The sequence below is a fragment of the Triturus cristatus genome, chromosome 12 (genome assembly GCF_964204655.1).
Source record: "Triturus cristatus chromosome 12, aTriCri1.1, whole genome shotgun sequence".
NCBI classification, from domain to species: domain Eukaryota; kingdom Metazoa; phylum Chordata; class Amphibia; order Caudata; family Salamandridae; genus Triturus; species Triturus cristatus.
This window is the reverse complement of record NC_140595.1, coordinates 621,545,410-621,559,159: the sequence shown is the minus strand read 5'-3', so window position 1 is coordinate 621,559,159 and position 13,750 is coordinate 621,545,410. Positions and strand designations below refer to the sequence as shown.

The 13,750-nt window shown below is 43.4% G+C and overlaps 1 protein-coding gene across 4 annotated transcripts in view; it reads right to left on the bottom strand.

Moving 5' to 3' along the window:
- The window catches only part of PIEZO1 (piezo type mechanosensitive ion channel component 1 (Er blood group)), an 854,808-nt gene that overhangs the window by 457,803 nt on the left and 383,255 nt on the right, over positions 1-13,750 (bottom strand). For all 4 annotated transcript variants that reach the window (XM_085638610.1, XM_085638612.1, XM_085638613.1 and 1 more), the window contains exon 4: positions 3,273-3,395. In XM_085638610.1, coding sequence (XP_085494736.1) covers positions 3,273-3,395 — 123 coding nt within the window. The remainder of the gene's footprint in view (positions 1-3,272; positions 3,396-13,750) is intronic.

The following is a 13,750-nucleotide window of genomic DNA, read 5'->3' as shown; positions in this document are numbered from 1 at the left end:
ACAGACCAGAGTCACTGTCATCAAGCGATAATGTGGTTCAGGTAAACTGGGCTCATCCATTTATAAAGCAGCATTGCTTCCATTGCAAGCACTGACAGTGAGAATTAGGTTGAATTGAGGGAAACCTAAGTGGCTATGTTAGATGATTGGGTGGCAGTGTTTTATTTCATTATGGTTGGAAGTGTTTTAGTGTGGGAGATGTGTGGTCAGAGGGCTGGTCCATTTTCAAACAGTCACCAAGGTGTTGGAAGTTAATTGATAAACATTAGAAATAGTCTGAGTGTGATGCCAATACCTAAAGTTGTCCGCGTGCTATTAAGGTACAGCAAATTTGGAATCCAGAGAGAACATCTAAGCACAAGAAGGGAAGCATGTATTCTTTTTGGGAATGGAAAAGCTTTAGAGTAGAGCATGTTGCATGAGTTAGTATTGTCACATGAGTTGGACTTGTTATGGGAGCATGGAACATGAAATGTTGGCTAACCTATGGGAGTGTGGGAATGTAGAATGTATGAGGGTTGTCATGGAGTTACGGTGGATAAGTCATTCATCACAGATGCCGTTATGCCAGTATCTACAATAAGGAATGTGTGGAATGATGTTTTTGTTGCTTGAAAGAAACAGAATGTTTCAGACATGGTGCTGTCAGAAAAGAGGAGATAGAATATATGAGAAATATTTTAGACATATAGAGCTTATTGAATGCTTCAATAATGTTCTTATTTCAACAAGGAGGGTATGCATTAAGTGAGTGATATGTTGATTAGGTTAGTGAGCATGTGGGAGCATAGAGCATATGAAATCGATGAGGAATTTTGTGTGATCATCATCATAAAAACTTTATTTTGGTCTGAAGACCATAAAATTGTACAAGTGCAATATAATTCATACAAGCGATTAAGAACAGACTAAATACATTAATAGCTTAGTATAAAAATATAATTCACACCATAATCTAAATTTCACCGGAAAAATGTATTGAACATAGGTGCACCTAGCAATCAAAGCCATCAAAAGCTTATGCCTATTCCAAAGTGGGTGACATGGCTCGCTATGCTACCTTAGTACCAGTGTTGCACTATGCTCAAAGCGGATTAGGAATTGTCAATAAAACATGGACCAATAAGCTATTAAAACAATAAAAAGACTTTTTAAGAGAAAACACGATAACATATGCAGCAGACTCACTCTTTCAGCAAGGTCCTTCTAATTGCCCACATGATTCTCAATAAACTTTGTGACTGAGCAGGCTATCACTGGACTGGAGTCCGATTTCAGAATGCGAAGAGCTTCACCGTGACAGCGTGTGCCCAATTGTTTGCAAATTGGTTTAAGCCATTTTGCTCTAGGCGGGAATACAATGGACAAACTAAAAATACATGAGCAATAGTCTCTGTCCCAGGGATGCAACCTGGGCAAAACTGAGAGGTAGTGGAGGATAGTCTCCAGGAAGCTGTAAAAGAGTTCAGGGGGAGGGAAACTAAACTGAACTGCATGTAGAGTTTCCTGTTCTGAGGTATCGTAATGATCTCTAGGTATTGTTCCTATAAAATAGACAACTTAAAATCCATGAACTCCGTGGTTGAGAGACCCCCTAGATAGATAAGTGAAGCCTGTGCGACTCAGCCCCAGTGCTGTTTCTTAACTAGGTCTTTGCAGGGGACCAATGCTGGGTCCTGAACATCCCAATAACCCTCTAATCCTATTGCAGTAGGGAGTTCACTTTGTGGATCCGACCTGTCTTCTTGAGGTGGTCGAGTGTGCTAACCTCCATGAGAGCGGCAATTTTGTGTGAGTGTGGAGGATATGGAATGTGCAAGGGATGTTGCTGAGGCAGCTTGGAGGATATGGATGACATAGGGGATTTAAGGCAGGATAGAGGATATGGTATGTTGGCAGGATGACATATACTCACTAAAAGTGTGTTATGGCATCTTTGGTACACCAGCTAACACTTAAGTTGCACATTAACAGGTGAAAACAGAGAGAAAAGTCAGACACTGCTGAGTTAAGAGAAATTAGGGCATCAGGAAAACCCGGTTTCTATATCAGGAGTGATGGTGCCCAGGGCTTGCTAAGTTCAGATAGACACAGCAGTGCACGGTGGCAAGAGGATCCTGCACAGGTGGGATAGCCAGCGAGTGCATGGTCAGCCAAGCAGACAGCACCACAGGAGACTATGTGGGGTCTATGCTCCATGGCGAATCTTAGACTTTCACAGTTTGGCCAGACGAAATGAGCAACAGCATAAAGGAACTCAAGCAAGTGCCCAAGGGATCTCTTGTACCCATCAGCAGCACAGCGACTTTGATGCGAGTCCCAGACAGTGGCTCAAGATATCAACGCCTGGGGGCTTAATGGACTGGATTAGAAGTGAGGGTTGATATTGACACTGGATTTACCAATGAGGGCTCCACCTCTGTCTCTTTCAGAAAGAGGTGTGAGGGTTGAAACTTAAAAAGGAGGATCACCATGATATATACAGTGGCGTAGCAAGGTCAGGTGGTACCCGGTGCGGAACATTTCTGGTCATCCCCGGCTTGACAAAATGGCAAAAAATGTGTGTTTAAAATACATTTTTTTGCCATTTTGTCACCCCCCTCAGTGATGACACCCGGGGCGGCCCGCATCTTGTTGCTTTCGCCAAATGTAGCTCCTGGGTTGCTGGGTCTTCTACTTTTCTTTTCCTCGTCCCTTCTTTCCATTTCTACCTGAGAAGTGGCTTTCTCTTCACCTGGACTTTTTTTGGGACATGAGGATACATCCAATGATGCTCCCTGAGGGAGTCATATGATTTACCAGGAATAATCTCTGGCAAAGTTATACATACATGTATTATTTCAGAGGAAATTAGATTTTGTAGCACATGCACTAGAAAAAGAGGGTCTCAAAATCCAGATTGCGAAGTTAGACTGGTCTAAGCAGAAGACCAGTTATGGAAAAAGTCAAGTCCCTTAAGTCTTAGGCAGGAATAATGGTCTACTTTGGGGTGTGTGTTCTTGCCTCCATGTCTTGGACTGAGATCATCTGCCAGAGCCTGAATGCAAATGGAGGTTTCTACTCTTACTAAGCTGTACATAAAAGGCCAGAATCCTTCATTCTCCCAGTACTAATGGGCAGAACCCAGTCTCTCTATATAATGTACACAAATGGGGCAGCACTGTATACAGTTTGACACAGCAATATGGTTGGACTGCTCCTAAAGCCGCTATCGGAGTCACTGAGTTTTCCGTTCACTTGAATGTTGTGGCCCAAGGAGGTTCTTTACTCACAGTTGTGGCCCAGCCACATGTCCAGGGTGGGTATTGTGTAGAGGCACACTTGAAAGGCTAGGTGTGCACAAAGGAAGATGATGCTGGTGCTGAGGAGCGCTTTCAGTAGACGTCCGGTGTGACCTGAAAAACAAATAATCAGGGGCGTAAGTCATGCTGTGTGTACACATTTGCTCATGGTCTCTGAGCAGCCAAGGCTTTGAACAATATCAAAGAGACTGTAGTAAAAAAGAATCAAGCAAGAGGAAACAATGAGCCACCAATTTCAACATAAGAACACTCCCTTGACCAATAGTTGCCACAGAAGACCAGCACATATGATACAGCTTTGGAACATCAGTCTAATAAAACAGGCTAAATAGAGCATTTTTACACCCATGTTATATGTGAGGAATCTCAACACAGAAGTAAGAGAACCAACATTTTCACTTTGATATGTTACACTCAATGTGCATTGTACAACAAACATTCACTCATAAAAGGTATGTTGACCCTAATATTCATAGGTGCACTTTCTTTGTCTTCTTTGGAATACACCAGATTTGGTCAATCCATAAACGAGTGCGTCAGAACGACCAGGGCCCAATCACAAACGTTTTTATAAGTACTGAAAATCGTACCACAGGAGTACTCTTTTACATGCCTTAGTGAAACAACCCAAAACGTCCAACTCCCTATCAATAAAAGTGCAAAGAGAGCAGATTTCTTTCTAGTTGTACTTATTCTATACAACTATTCCCACTTTAGATATTTTGGGGCCGAGCCACAAAGGCATGGCCATTTCAGAGTAAATAAAAGATTACTACAGGAGTACAACTTTAAGTACTCCAAAATGCCATTTGAATAGGCCCCATAGTACTTGTCTACCTACAGAGCCCCATTTTCGACTAAATCTTTCAGTCCATGTCACATATAACTTAGTTGTAGTATCATTTTATGGTTTCAGCCAAAGACCCCAGAGATCAAACATCTGTGCCAATATTTTAGCAGGTGACAATGATAGCTCACTCCCACAGAGAGCCTTAAAGGACCAGGGACAGCAGAGCACATATCTGACCACCCCCATGAAGACAGCCTTGGCACAAATGAGAAGAGAAGAACAGTGCAGGGAACGATTTATAGACTACCAGAAAAAGTAGAATATAAACACTGATGTGCTTAAGCAGAGAATGTTCATTAGTACTAAGTGGAAATCAGATTGGCCACAGTTCCAGTGACAGGCTATGTCCTCGAATCTCAGTTATATCCCGGAAATATTTTGGAGAGACTGTAAAGGCTTATAAACTGCGCTGAACAATATAAAGCAATGCAACAGAATACAAACATTCAAGAATTGCAAGTGACTTACACTAGCATTGAAGATAGATATGGTAGCTCAATGTTGCTATTCGAGGATATGGGAGTCCACAGTGAGAGATGATCAATTCCGACATGAAATATGGCTACAACTTTTACAAAGAAAGACGCCAGCAAGACCATATTTACATCCCAAAGGCTTGCATTGCAGAAGTTCCACAACTCTAAGTGACAGCATGCACACCCAGTATTTTATTCAATTGATCTCAACTTTTTTTAATTCACCCTGAGGTCTATGACCCCACTCCGCCCCCCAGAGATCATGAAGGTGCCAATCATAGGGTACGCCAGTATATCCTTACACTGCTGGCAGCTAGGGGAGAGCAAAAAAAGTGTGCCCCTATTGCATTGGACGGAGAACCTTTCTTTGAATAAGTCTAGGAGAACAGTCGGTTGTTTATTTGTCAAGGCATCTTATACAGCACTAACTTGAGCTATAATGGTATTGAAGCCTTCTGATGAGCTCTGAATGGCCATAGCCATAAAGGTTCTATGTGTCGGGGATAGGCAAGGGACTAGAGGGACACCAAGGATGGTAAGCCTTAGTCTGAGGGTTCTTGTGAGCAGAATTGCCCCGAAACGAAGTCTTGGCAGTGCACAAGGACTGAAAGCAGCCCCTTAAGTATACTGCTGAGTGACCCCTTCTCATGAGACCTAGCCTTCTATTTAGGTGAACAATGTAAGGTATTAAGAGGGACAGTGCAAAGGACCAATAACGTGTTGCCTTAGCGCTTCGGTGAAGACCTTGTCTGTAGTTGTGGTTTTGACAGGTGTAGGGGTGGGGGGAGGGTTAGTACGGCAAAACCTGTAGTGCATCATAGTGGGGTACAGGTGATCGAAGCTCTGCTCACTTGAGTAAGTTATGGGACTGGAACCGATCACTTAAGATCTGAACAGACGCCTACTGAATGGGCAGATAACTGCCTTTCCTATGTGCAGACTGATGATGGCAGAGGGCAGTGTAAGTTGCTACTGGCACTTGTTTGGTAGTTCGTCAGCTGGGCCAAGAGCTGGCAAGTTAGGAGAGTGTGAAACGCACAAAAAGGTGATGGAAGCTGCAATAAGTCTAACCAGTGACAATAGCTCGGGGAAGCACTCCACCCCATCGTTCTTTTGCTTGTGTTCCCGTTCAGGAAGGACACAGCTTAGTAGTTCAGGCTGGACTGTTCCCATGAGGAACAGGTTCAAGACTGATTTGCATATGGCTGGGTCCAAACTGAGATGGCATGCGAGCAAACGAACGATGGGTTGGAGTGCTACCCAGAGCTACTGCCAGTGGTCAGACTTAATGTAAGTAGTCTCCCATCCCCTTTTGTGTGTTTCATGTACTGCCCTAAGTGGAACGGGTATACCCAGACGTGGGTCCTCTGCTCACTGTGCCACTGGAACCAAGGTGTACCCCCCTGATGAGCCATTAATTAGGACAAAACCGGGCGTGTGTTGCTTGTGTTCCAGTTCAGGGAGGACCTGGCTTGGCAGCTCGGGCTGGACTGTTCCCATGAGAAAAATGGTCAAGAATGATCTGCATATGGCTGAGTCCAAACTGAGGTGGCATGGTAAACAAAAGAGGGATGGGTTGGAGAGCTACCCAGAGCTTTTGTTTGTGGTCAGAGGTATTGAAAAAAGCCATTATTAGGGTTCCTAATGAGTCAGTAGGCGTACGTGGGGACAGCACATACCACTTATCACAGCATGTTCCTCCTCCTCTGCCAGGAGGAGGGCAGGGGGGAGCATGTGCTGGTCGAAAGCCTTGTTAGGCAGACATTTTGCCTGTGGGAAGGGTGGACTTTAGCTGTTCCTCTACCTGGCATTTTCTAAAATAGCTTACAAATAGAGAAGGGTGTCTTGTCAAAACAGTTGCCCAATTACTAGCCTAGATTCTTCAACAATCTTCCCTACTCCTTTGTCTTCAGCACTATCGCTTGCGAATGCCATGTCTGGTAGCATTGAAATATAATGCAGGAAGGTGGGTCTCTTGCATTTGTCGGGTGAGCTGCATGGACCGTTCCGGGAAAGCGGAAGACCCGCTAGATCAGGCAGCTTCGGAATCAATTACTTTCCTGTATAGAAGGCTGAATATGTAAATGTAAATGTTTCTTATATCTGCAGCAACGAGTTACCAGAATAAATGAGTTGCTAAAACAATAATTTCCATTATTTGATATTAAATATTTAAAATGTTCGGAGTGTGTGAAATGGTGGAACCCCGGACAGTTTTCACTGTTTTTTTTTTTTTTAAACAGGTGTCTATCTCCTCTCTTTCTGATTTACAAAGCTACTTATTTCAAGAAAGGTATTAAGTAAACTATTTATAGTTAAGAAATAGTTGATGTGCTTCATCATTTAATTATGTTTAGCTCTCAATAAAAAACATTTTGAAGCCAGTAGACATTCATATACGTAGATGCAATTACTGACAGGAATAAGTGGGGGAAAAGTGTCAAAAAATAAATGTCCACAGAGCAACTGTGGAGCACAAATCTATTTGTTTTAAAAAGCTTCTAGCCTCTCTAAAAACAATCTATTTCCAGAAGTCTAAATGGGTGATTTAAAAAAAAAAAAATGATGTCCACCAAAATGTTACTATAAAAACTGAGGAGTTAATAAGCAACAGAGAAGATGGGTAGCCTGGGAAAACAGATGTAGAAAGGGGATGCTGGACTTTGGTAGGGGTCACTCTCATTAACGGTTTTTAGCCCCTTTTTGAAATATAATTCTTTAAATGACTAAAAACCCATACTTCCCTCACATTAGTTTCAAATGAGCTGCTTTCATATCTGCAATATATCTTATTGCTCATTTACTTAATATCCTGTGGAGAAGTTTGATTTGGATTCTCCAGCTCCTATTCCAAAAACAGGATCTTCAGAGGTGTCTCGCTTTCTCATGAGTATAAAATGTTAGTGCTCGAATTGTTTATTGGAACTTTGTGGGTAAATTGGAGTAGACGTCTCTGTAAATGAACTGACAGACTGCTGCTGCTGTTGTAAGTACATGTTTTAGTTGACATGTCAGACCTTTAGGTTACATGTATGAGGAAAATATTTGTAAATATATAGATAGATAACTCTCATTTTAGCTTCTGAAGTGCCTTTCATAATTTCGACTTCACTCTAGGCCTTCCATAATGTAGGATTTACCGCAGGCCCTCTGACTCCACCAGTCAATGAATACTTGAAAGTGCCCTCTCCACTGAATAATATTTTATGCAAAAGTTGGTCGCACACTGCTCGTCACACCAGCAAGTTGCCCCAAAGGACTGTGGTAAATGTAGTGGCGATGGCGGGTACGCCTATGCCACGATGTGTAAAAAGAACAGTATGTGTTGCGTTAGCCATCCCTGGACACGTGTTTCGAGGTAGTTGCCTCTCGTCAGCAGGGAGCAGGTCAGTGTAAAGGGGTGCCGTGTGGACTGCCAAAATGTAATTAAAAACAGGTCAAGTACCTCTCATGGCGCGCAGGTGCAGATCCAAGGCTCGTCAGCCCGTTGGCTCAAGGGAGCCGTAATAAATTATGCAAAAGTTGGTCGCACACTGCTCGTCACACCAGCAAGTTGCCCCAAAGGACTGTGGTAAATGTAGTGGCGACGGCGGGTACGCCTATGCCACGATGTGTAAAAAGAACAGTATGTGTTGCGTTAGCCATCCCTGGACACGTGTTTCGAGGTAGTTGCCTCTCGTCAGCAGGGAGCAGGTCAGTGTAAAGGGGTGCCGTGTGGACTGCCAAAATGTAATTAAAAACAGGTCAAGTACCTCTCATGGCGCGCAGGTGCAGATCCAAGGCTCGTCAGCCCGTTGGCTCAAGGGAGCCGTAATAAATTATGAAAAAGTTGGTCGCACACTGCTCGTCACACTGTGGAAATGTGGATTTTCCTGATCAGTTATGTCCCCTATCTTGGACCCCAACGGTTCTATATGCATGTTACAAGTACATGTATGTTCCCTCCAGTTCCAGTTTCTAAGACGCAAACATATGTGTGTCTACCGTCAACATGTTCTCTGTCAGATCCGCCATCAATGGGCTGGATATTCGATTCCTAAGCATGAAAGGCCACCGACTTTATATGGCTAAGTTACTCCATTTTTACAGTTCAGGCAAGTAGGCCCGATTCTGTCCTCAAAGCCTTTCCCTGCTCTCTGTCTTTGACAGCTTCAGCTTGAGCTCGCATCTGTATCCATGAACTTTGTCCTACTCCCTGTGCAGCTAACGGTGCCTGCCTCGGCCAGTTTTCGCCTGCCTGCCAAGAAGCTGTATTTCACCTTCGAATTATCTATTTTGCTCTTCAGCCGATGCATTCCTGTCTAGTGATTTAGGTAAACATTTCCTTTAGCTCACAAGCAAAGGACTCAGCCTTTCCGTCCTCCTGCAAGTGATTCATAGCCCTGCTGCCATGGAAAGTTTTCTGCCCCTCGCATCTCATATAGACACTTAGACGCTTGTACACGCACATACAGTTAGTATAGAATAGATTCTGTCCGAGAGTCCTTCCTTGTGGATAACATAGTTCTCTAAAACATAGGATGTTAGATATGATTTGGGATTAGGTTGACTTGACCCCTCAGACTTTTCGTCTCCATATGTAGAGTTAATGTCAAGTCCCCTTCACCCCCTAGTTGCACGTCAATTACACGTCATGCTGCTGCGCGCGCATCTATGCCAAGTATTATCTTATAGATCCACCTATGTCTGATAATCCTAACCAATCATGTTTCTTTTATTCCTTATTACGCCTAGTTTCGATTACGTACCTGTCATGTCACTTTTCTTATCAAATGTTACGCCTTCTACATTCGTTTCATTGTAATGCACTTATTATAAAAATGCATGTCTGTCAATAAAGTATTGTACTTCACTTCCTGAACCCTCGTGGTGACGGAACCTGAAGGCCGCGACTCGAGTCGGCCATTTTGAATGGAATAAAGCCCATTTAGAAAACCTCTTATACCACGGATTCTGCCTCTTGTTATTCTGAGCTATTTTTACTTTATCTTAAGATTCCGTATGAAATTCAGTCCGGTAAAGAAGATTTTATTTACCACATAATGGCGCCCGAACAGGGACACTTTCTCATCTCACGCGCCGGCGGTGCGTTGCAGGCCCGGTCTCCTGCCATAGCTGGACGGACCATAAACGCGTACCAGCAGGATTTCCTGTAAGCTCCCTCCGGTCAAGCGGGGGCGACTGAGGCTGCGATCAACCCAGACGAGGCGGTGAGAAGTGCGAAGTATCCCGACCAGAGCCTAGCTGAGAGAGCAAGATCCGAGGTATACAGAGGCCCACCAGGTTTCTCGAAATCCCGATGTCCAGAGGGTCCGCTATCCGCAGTCATCGAGTCCTGTCCATTCTCTGAGGCCTTCCGTTTCAAGGAGCTACTCGGTGAGTACCATCGCCGGGGAGGCGTGTTGACGCGCACATAGGTTGTGCCGGTCAAGACGGATTTGGGTACACAAATCCGGTCTGCACTGTTTAGCAGTGTATATGTACTGTTTAGCAGTATATCAAGTATTCCGAAGTATTCAGTTATTGTCAAGAATTCAGCGTGGTGATTAGTTAGGCAGACTGTCATCATTGTCGGTCGTTGTTAAAATGTTTAATGTTCAATGTTTAAAATGTTCAAATATTGTGGTATGAATGAGTGTTCATTGTTCACTGTTCATTATTGTGTTTTTCGTATTAAGTGAGTTCAAGAGTAAGTATCAGATCAGTTGTCAATATGCCGCTCTTCTCGAAGTTAAGACAGATTACTACCAGAAAAGGGGTGCTTGAAGAAGCAGTTCCTATTCCTCCTAGGGACACTCCAGGGCATTTTATGTACCATAAGCATGGCTTAGATGCCATATTGTTTCTTGATCTATGGGTAGATTATACCAAGGGATTGCCGGAAAGTCAAAGGTGGCCCGCAGCGGGAACCTGGGATGCAGAGTGCATCATGAAAGTGGAGGAAGAGTTATGGAAAAGAAAGGTCAGACAGTCACAGAAAGACGCTGTTGAGTTATGGCGTAAAGAATCTCATAGACGTACAGAAAAAGCACGTAGACAAGAAGAGAGGAGTAAAGAAAGTTCAAATAAAGCTCAAGAAAATCCATTAATTGAGGAAGGTATCCGAGTGAAATCAGAACAAGTAAATAGACAAAGAAATGCTCTTATGAATGGTATGTATCCCCTCCTAGCCGAAGGACTACCTAAGGCTGCTCCAGAGATGCCAAAAGACTTGCCACCCCCATTATTTCCAATTAAGGTACATCCTAAAGGGCATCCCAGAACCGCAGAAGATGTTTTTCTTTCCTCATATCTAGACGACGCAGCTCCCGAGTATGCTAACGCCACACCACATAGACCGTCTGGCGGAGGGGTTCAACGTCAGGATCAGGTATCTGTCCCCGTGCAACAGCAAGTCCCGATACAAGCTTCGGCAAGCACATCTGTTTCCGCATCTGTCTCCGCAGTCGACTCTACAGAGGTATTGACACCCATAGTTGCTGTGTCACGTTCAACGAATCCATTCACACCCGACGCCCCAGATGGGGCCACGGGAGGTGCTAGCAGTACCTTTACACCACCCAGAATAAATAAACTTGTCTTTCAAGAGTCAGCGCATTCACGTACACCTAAATTCGTAAGTGAACGTACGCTTAAGGAACTCCTTGTAAATTGTAGATATGACCCAGTGGCTGGTAAAGAGGACGAAATGGTCCTGGCATCATTACGTATCAGGCGAGCCGCAGAGTATTTAGCAAGGTTACCAGGAATGACTACGCATCTAGATAACATATATCATTTTGTTCAAACGGGACGAGATCCAGGATGTATTAACAGAGCTATGGAATTCCAGAAAGTAGAGATACAGGGGGAACTGTTACGTTTCCTCATAAACTGTGTGATCAGAAATCAAGACCGTCCGGGGGTAGACCCGAATACAATGCTTATTCTTACAAGATGGAGTCAGAATATATCAGAAGGGAGACACGATAAGCAAAATTGTATAATAGCCATGTGCCGAAAAATCCGTAAAGAAATAGAGCGTATTCATGAAGAAAGATTAGGAACAGACGAGTTTGAGCAAGATGAAGTGTCCGAATCAGGGAATTCCGCAAGACAGTCAGAGACCATAGCCTATGTAGGCAGAGGAAGATCCTGTGAAAATACTAGATGTTTTTCTGATCCCATACACTCTGTATGCCCAAATAATAGCAGAACGTATCCGACGCCTGTAATGAATCTGAAGTCTCCTGAACATTCGTTTCAAGCCGCAGATAAAATATTACGAGAACGAAGGGGTTACCACCTCCTCGATTCCATGGATGAGCAAGAATTAGCCAGATCAGCCGTTCACTGGATTGACAGTCCTGAAAAATACGGTGATGAGACCGTAGCACACACGTTTTTTAATCTCAGTGCAGATGAACAACGTTTAGCTGGAATATATATGATTCAGCAACTCCTCATATTATATAAGAGCCAACATGCTGACCCTGGTCCTTTACCTGATATATTAACGGAACTACTCACGAACAGATGGAGAGGTTCTAGTAACAAGCTAATTAAAGAGATATTAGTGTCACGTAAGCAGTATGTCCTTTTTGTAAGTCCGGATTCTCTCTCGCTGCCCCGCAGAGAAAGAGCGCCGTACTATATGGATAGACAAAATCCTTTACGAGAAGTGCACCCAATAAAAGGCGAAGACAATGAGTTTCACCGTGTATTTGTTTACACACCCATATCAAAAATGGAATTATTGGAAATGAAGAAAGTAGTACCTAGTCATGACAAAGACCCAGCGGGTTTCCACCGAGAAATTAAAGACATGTTACTGATGGGAGAGTACACCTTTCCTGATATTATGACGATATTAAAGGTGCTTTTGCCTGCTGGCATTTATGAAAAATTGAAAGAAAAAGAGTGGGAAGTGGGAGACCAAAAGATAGACTGGACAGCATTAGCAGAGGAAGAAAGGGGCCGAACTGCAGGTTCAGGGCTCGGGGATAAAGTTAAACTGTTACCAGGTTTACTAGTACAGGTACTGCCACGTTTATTAACTACAAAAAAGGAAGATTGGGGTGCAATCACAGCCTGCAAACAAAAGCAAGATGAAGACACAAGCGATTATTATGCTCGATTTGAAAAATGTTTTGGTATAAATAGTGGTATAAAAGCAAGTAGTGACTCATATCCACATTTATTTGTGACAAAATTAGTGGAAAATGCATTGCCTCCAGTGAAGAATAGAATATTGAAATTCGAGAGTACCTGGCAAAGCAACACTCCGTCACAAATGCTACAAATGTTACAGTATCATCACAATAGAATTAGGGATGAACAAGAACACGAGCATAGACGCATGAAGGATACAAAAATGAAAATGCTAGTTTCTCAGACAGTACCAGCAGATGGTCACAAAAAGGGTGTGACACATTCTGGTGATTCTGCAGTCCCTGTAAAAGGAACCTGCAATTACTGTAAACAACTAGGCCATTATGTACACGATTGTCCAGTCCTGAAACGTAATATAGCTACAGGTATTGCAAAGGAGAGACCACGATTAGTTAGACAAGATCAGAATGAACAAGGAGCTATGCAGCATGGACAGTCCATGCCAATTCAGCAACAGTCCATGCCAGCCTCACAGCAACCCATACAGTTTGTGCCAGCTGCACCACCGTTGCCTGCTACTGCCACACAAACCACAACACGACAAATGTATCAGACTGCACAGTATGAATACCCTGAGTATCAGCGTTACGCATGAACCAGCCTAGAGAGGGAAGTTGACTTACCGCTTATCGAGATTCCTGTAGATCAAGAAGGACCTTATGTACATAGTGAATTATTAGGTCAAGATAGAAAATTCTTACTCGATACAGGGGCAAGTCGAACAACCATAAAACGTAGTGAAGTTCCAGGGGCACCCCTCTCAGGCTCTCAAAATGTTTCCCTTGGTTTTTCAGGAAAACCTATTGTTAATGAAGTATCACAGCCTCTACCACTTACGATAGGACCTTTGACACGAACTACAGATTTATTGCTTACTAAATCATGCCCAGAAAATCTGTTAGGAATTAAAACTCTGAAAGCACTAGGAGCCATAATATGTTGTTCTCCGGAAGGAGTAAGGTTGTTTTTAC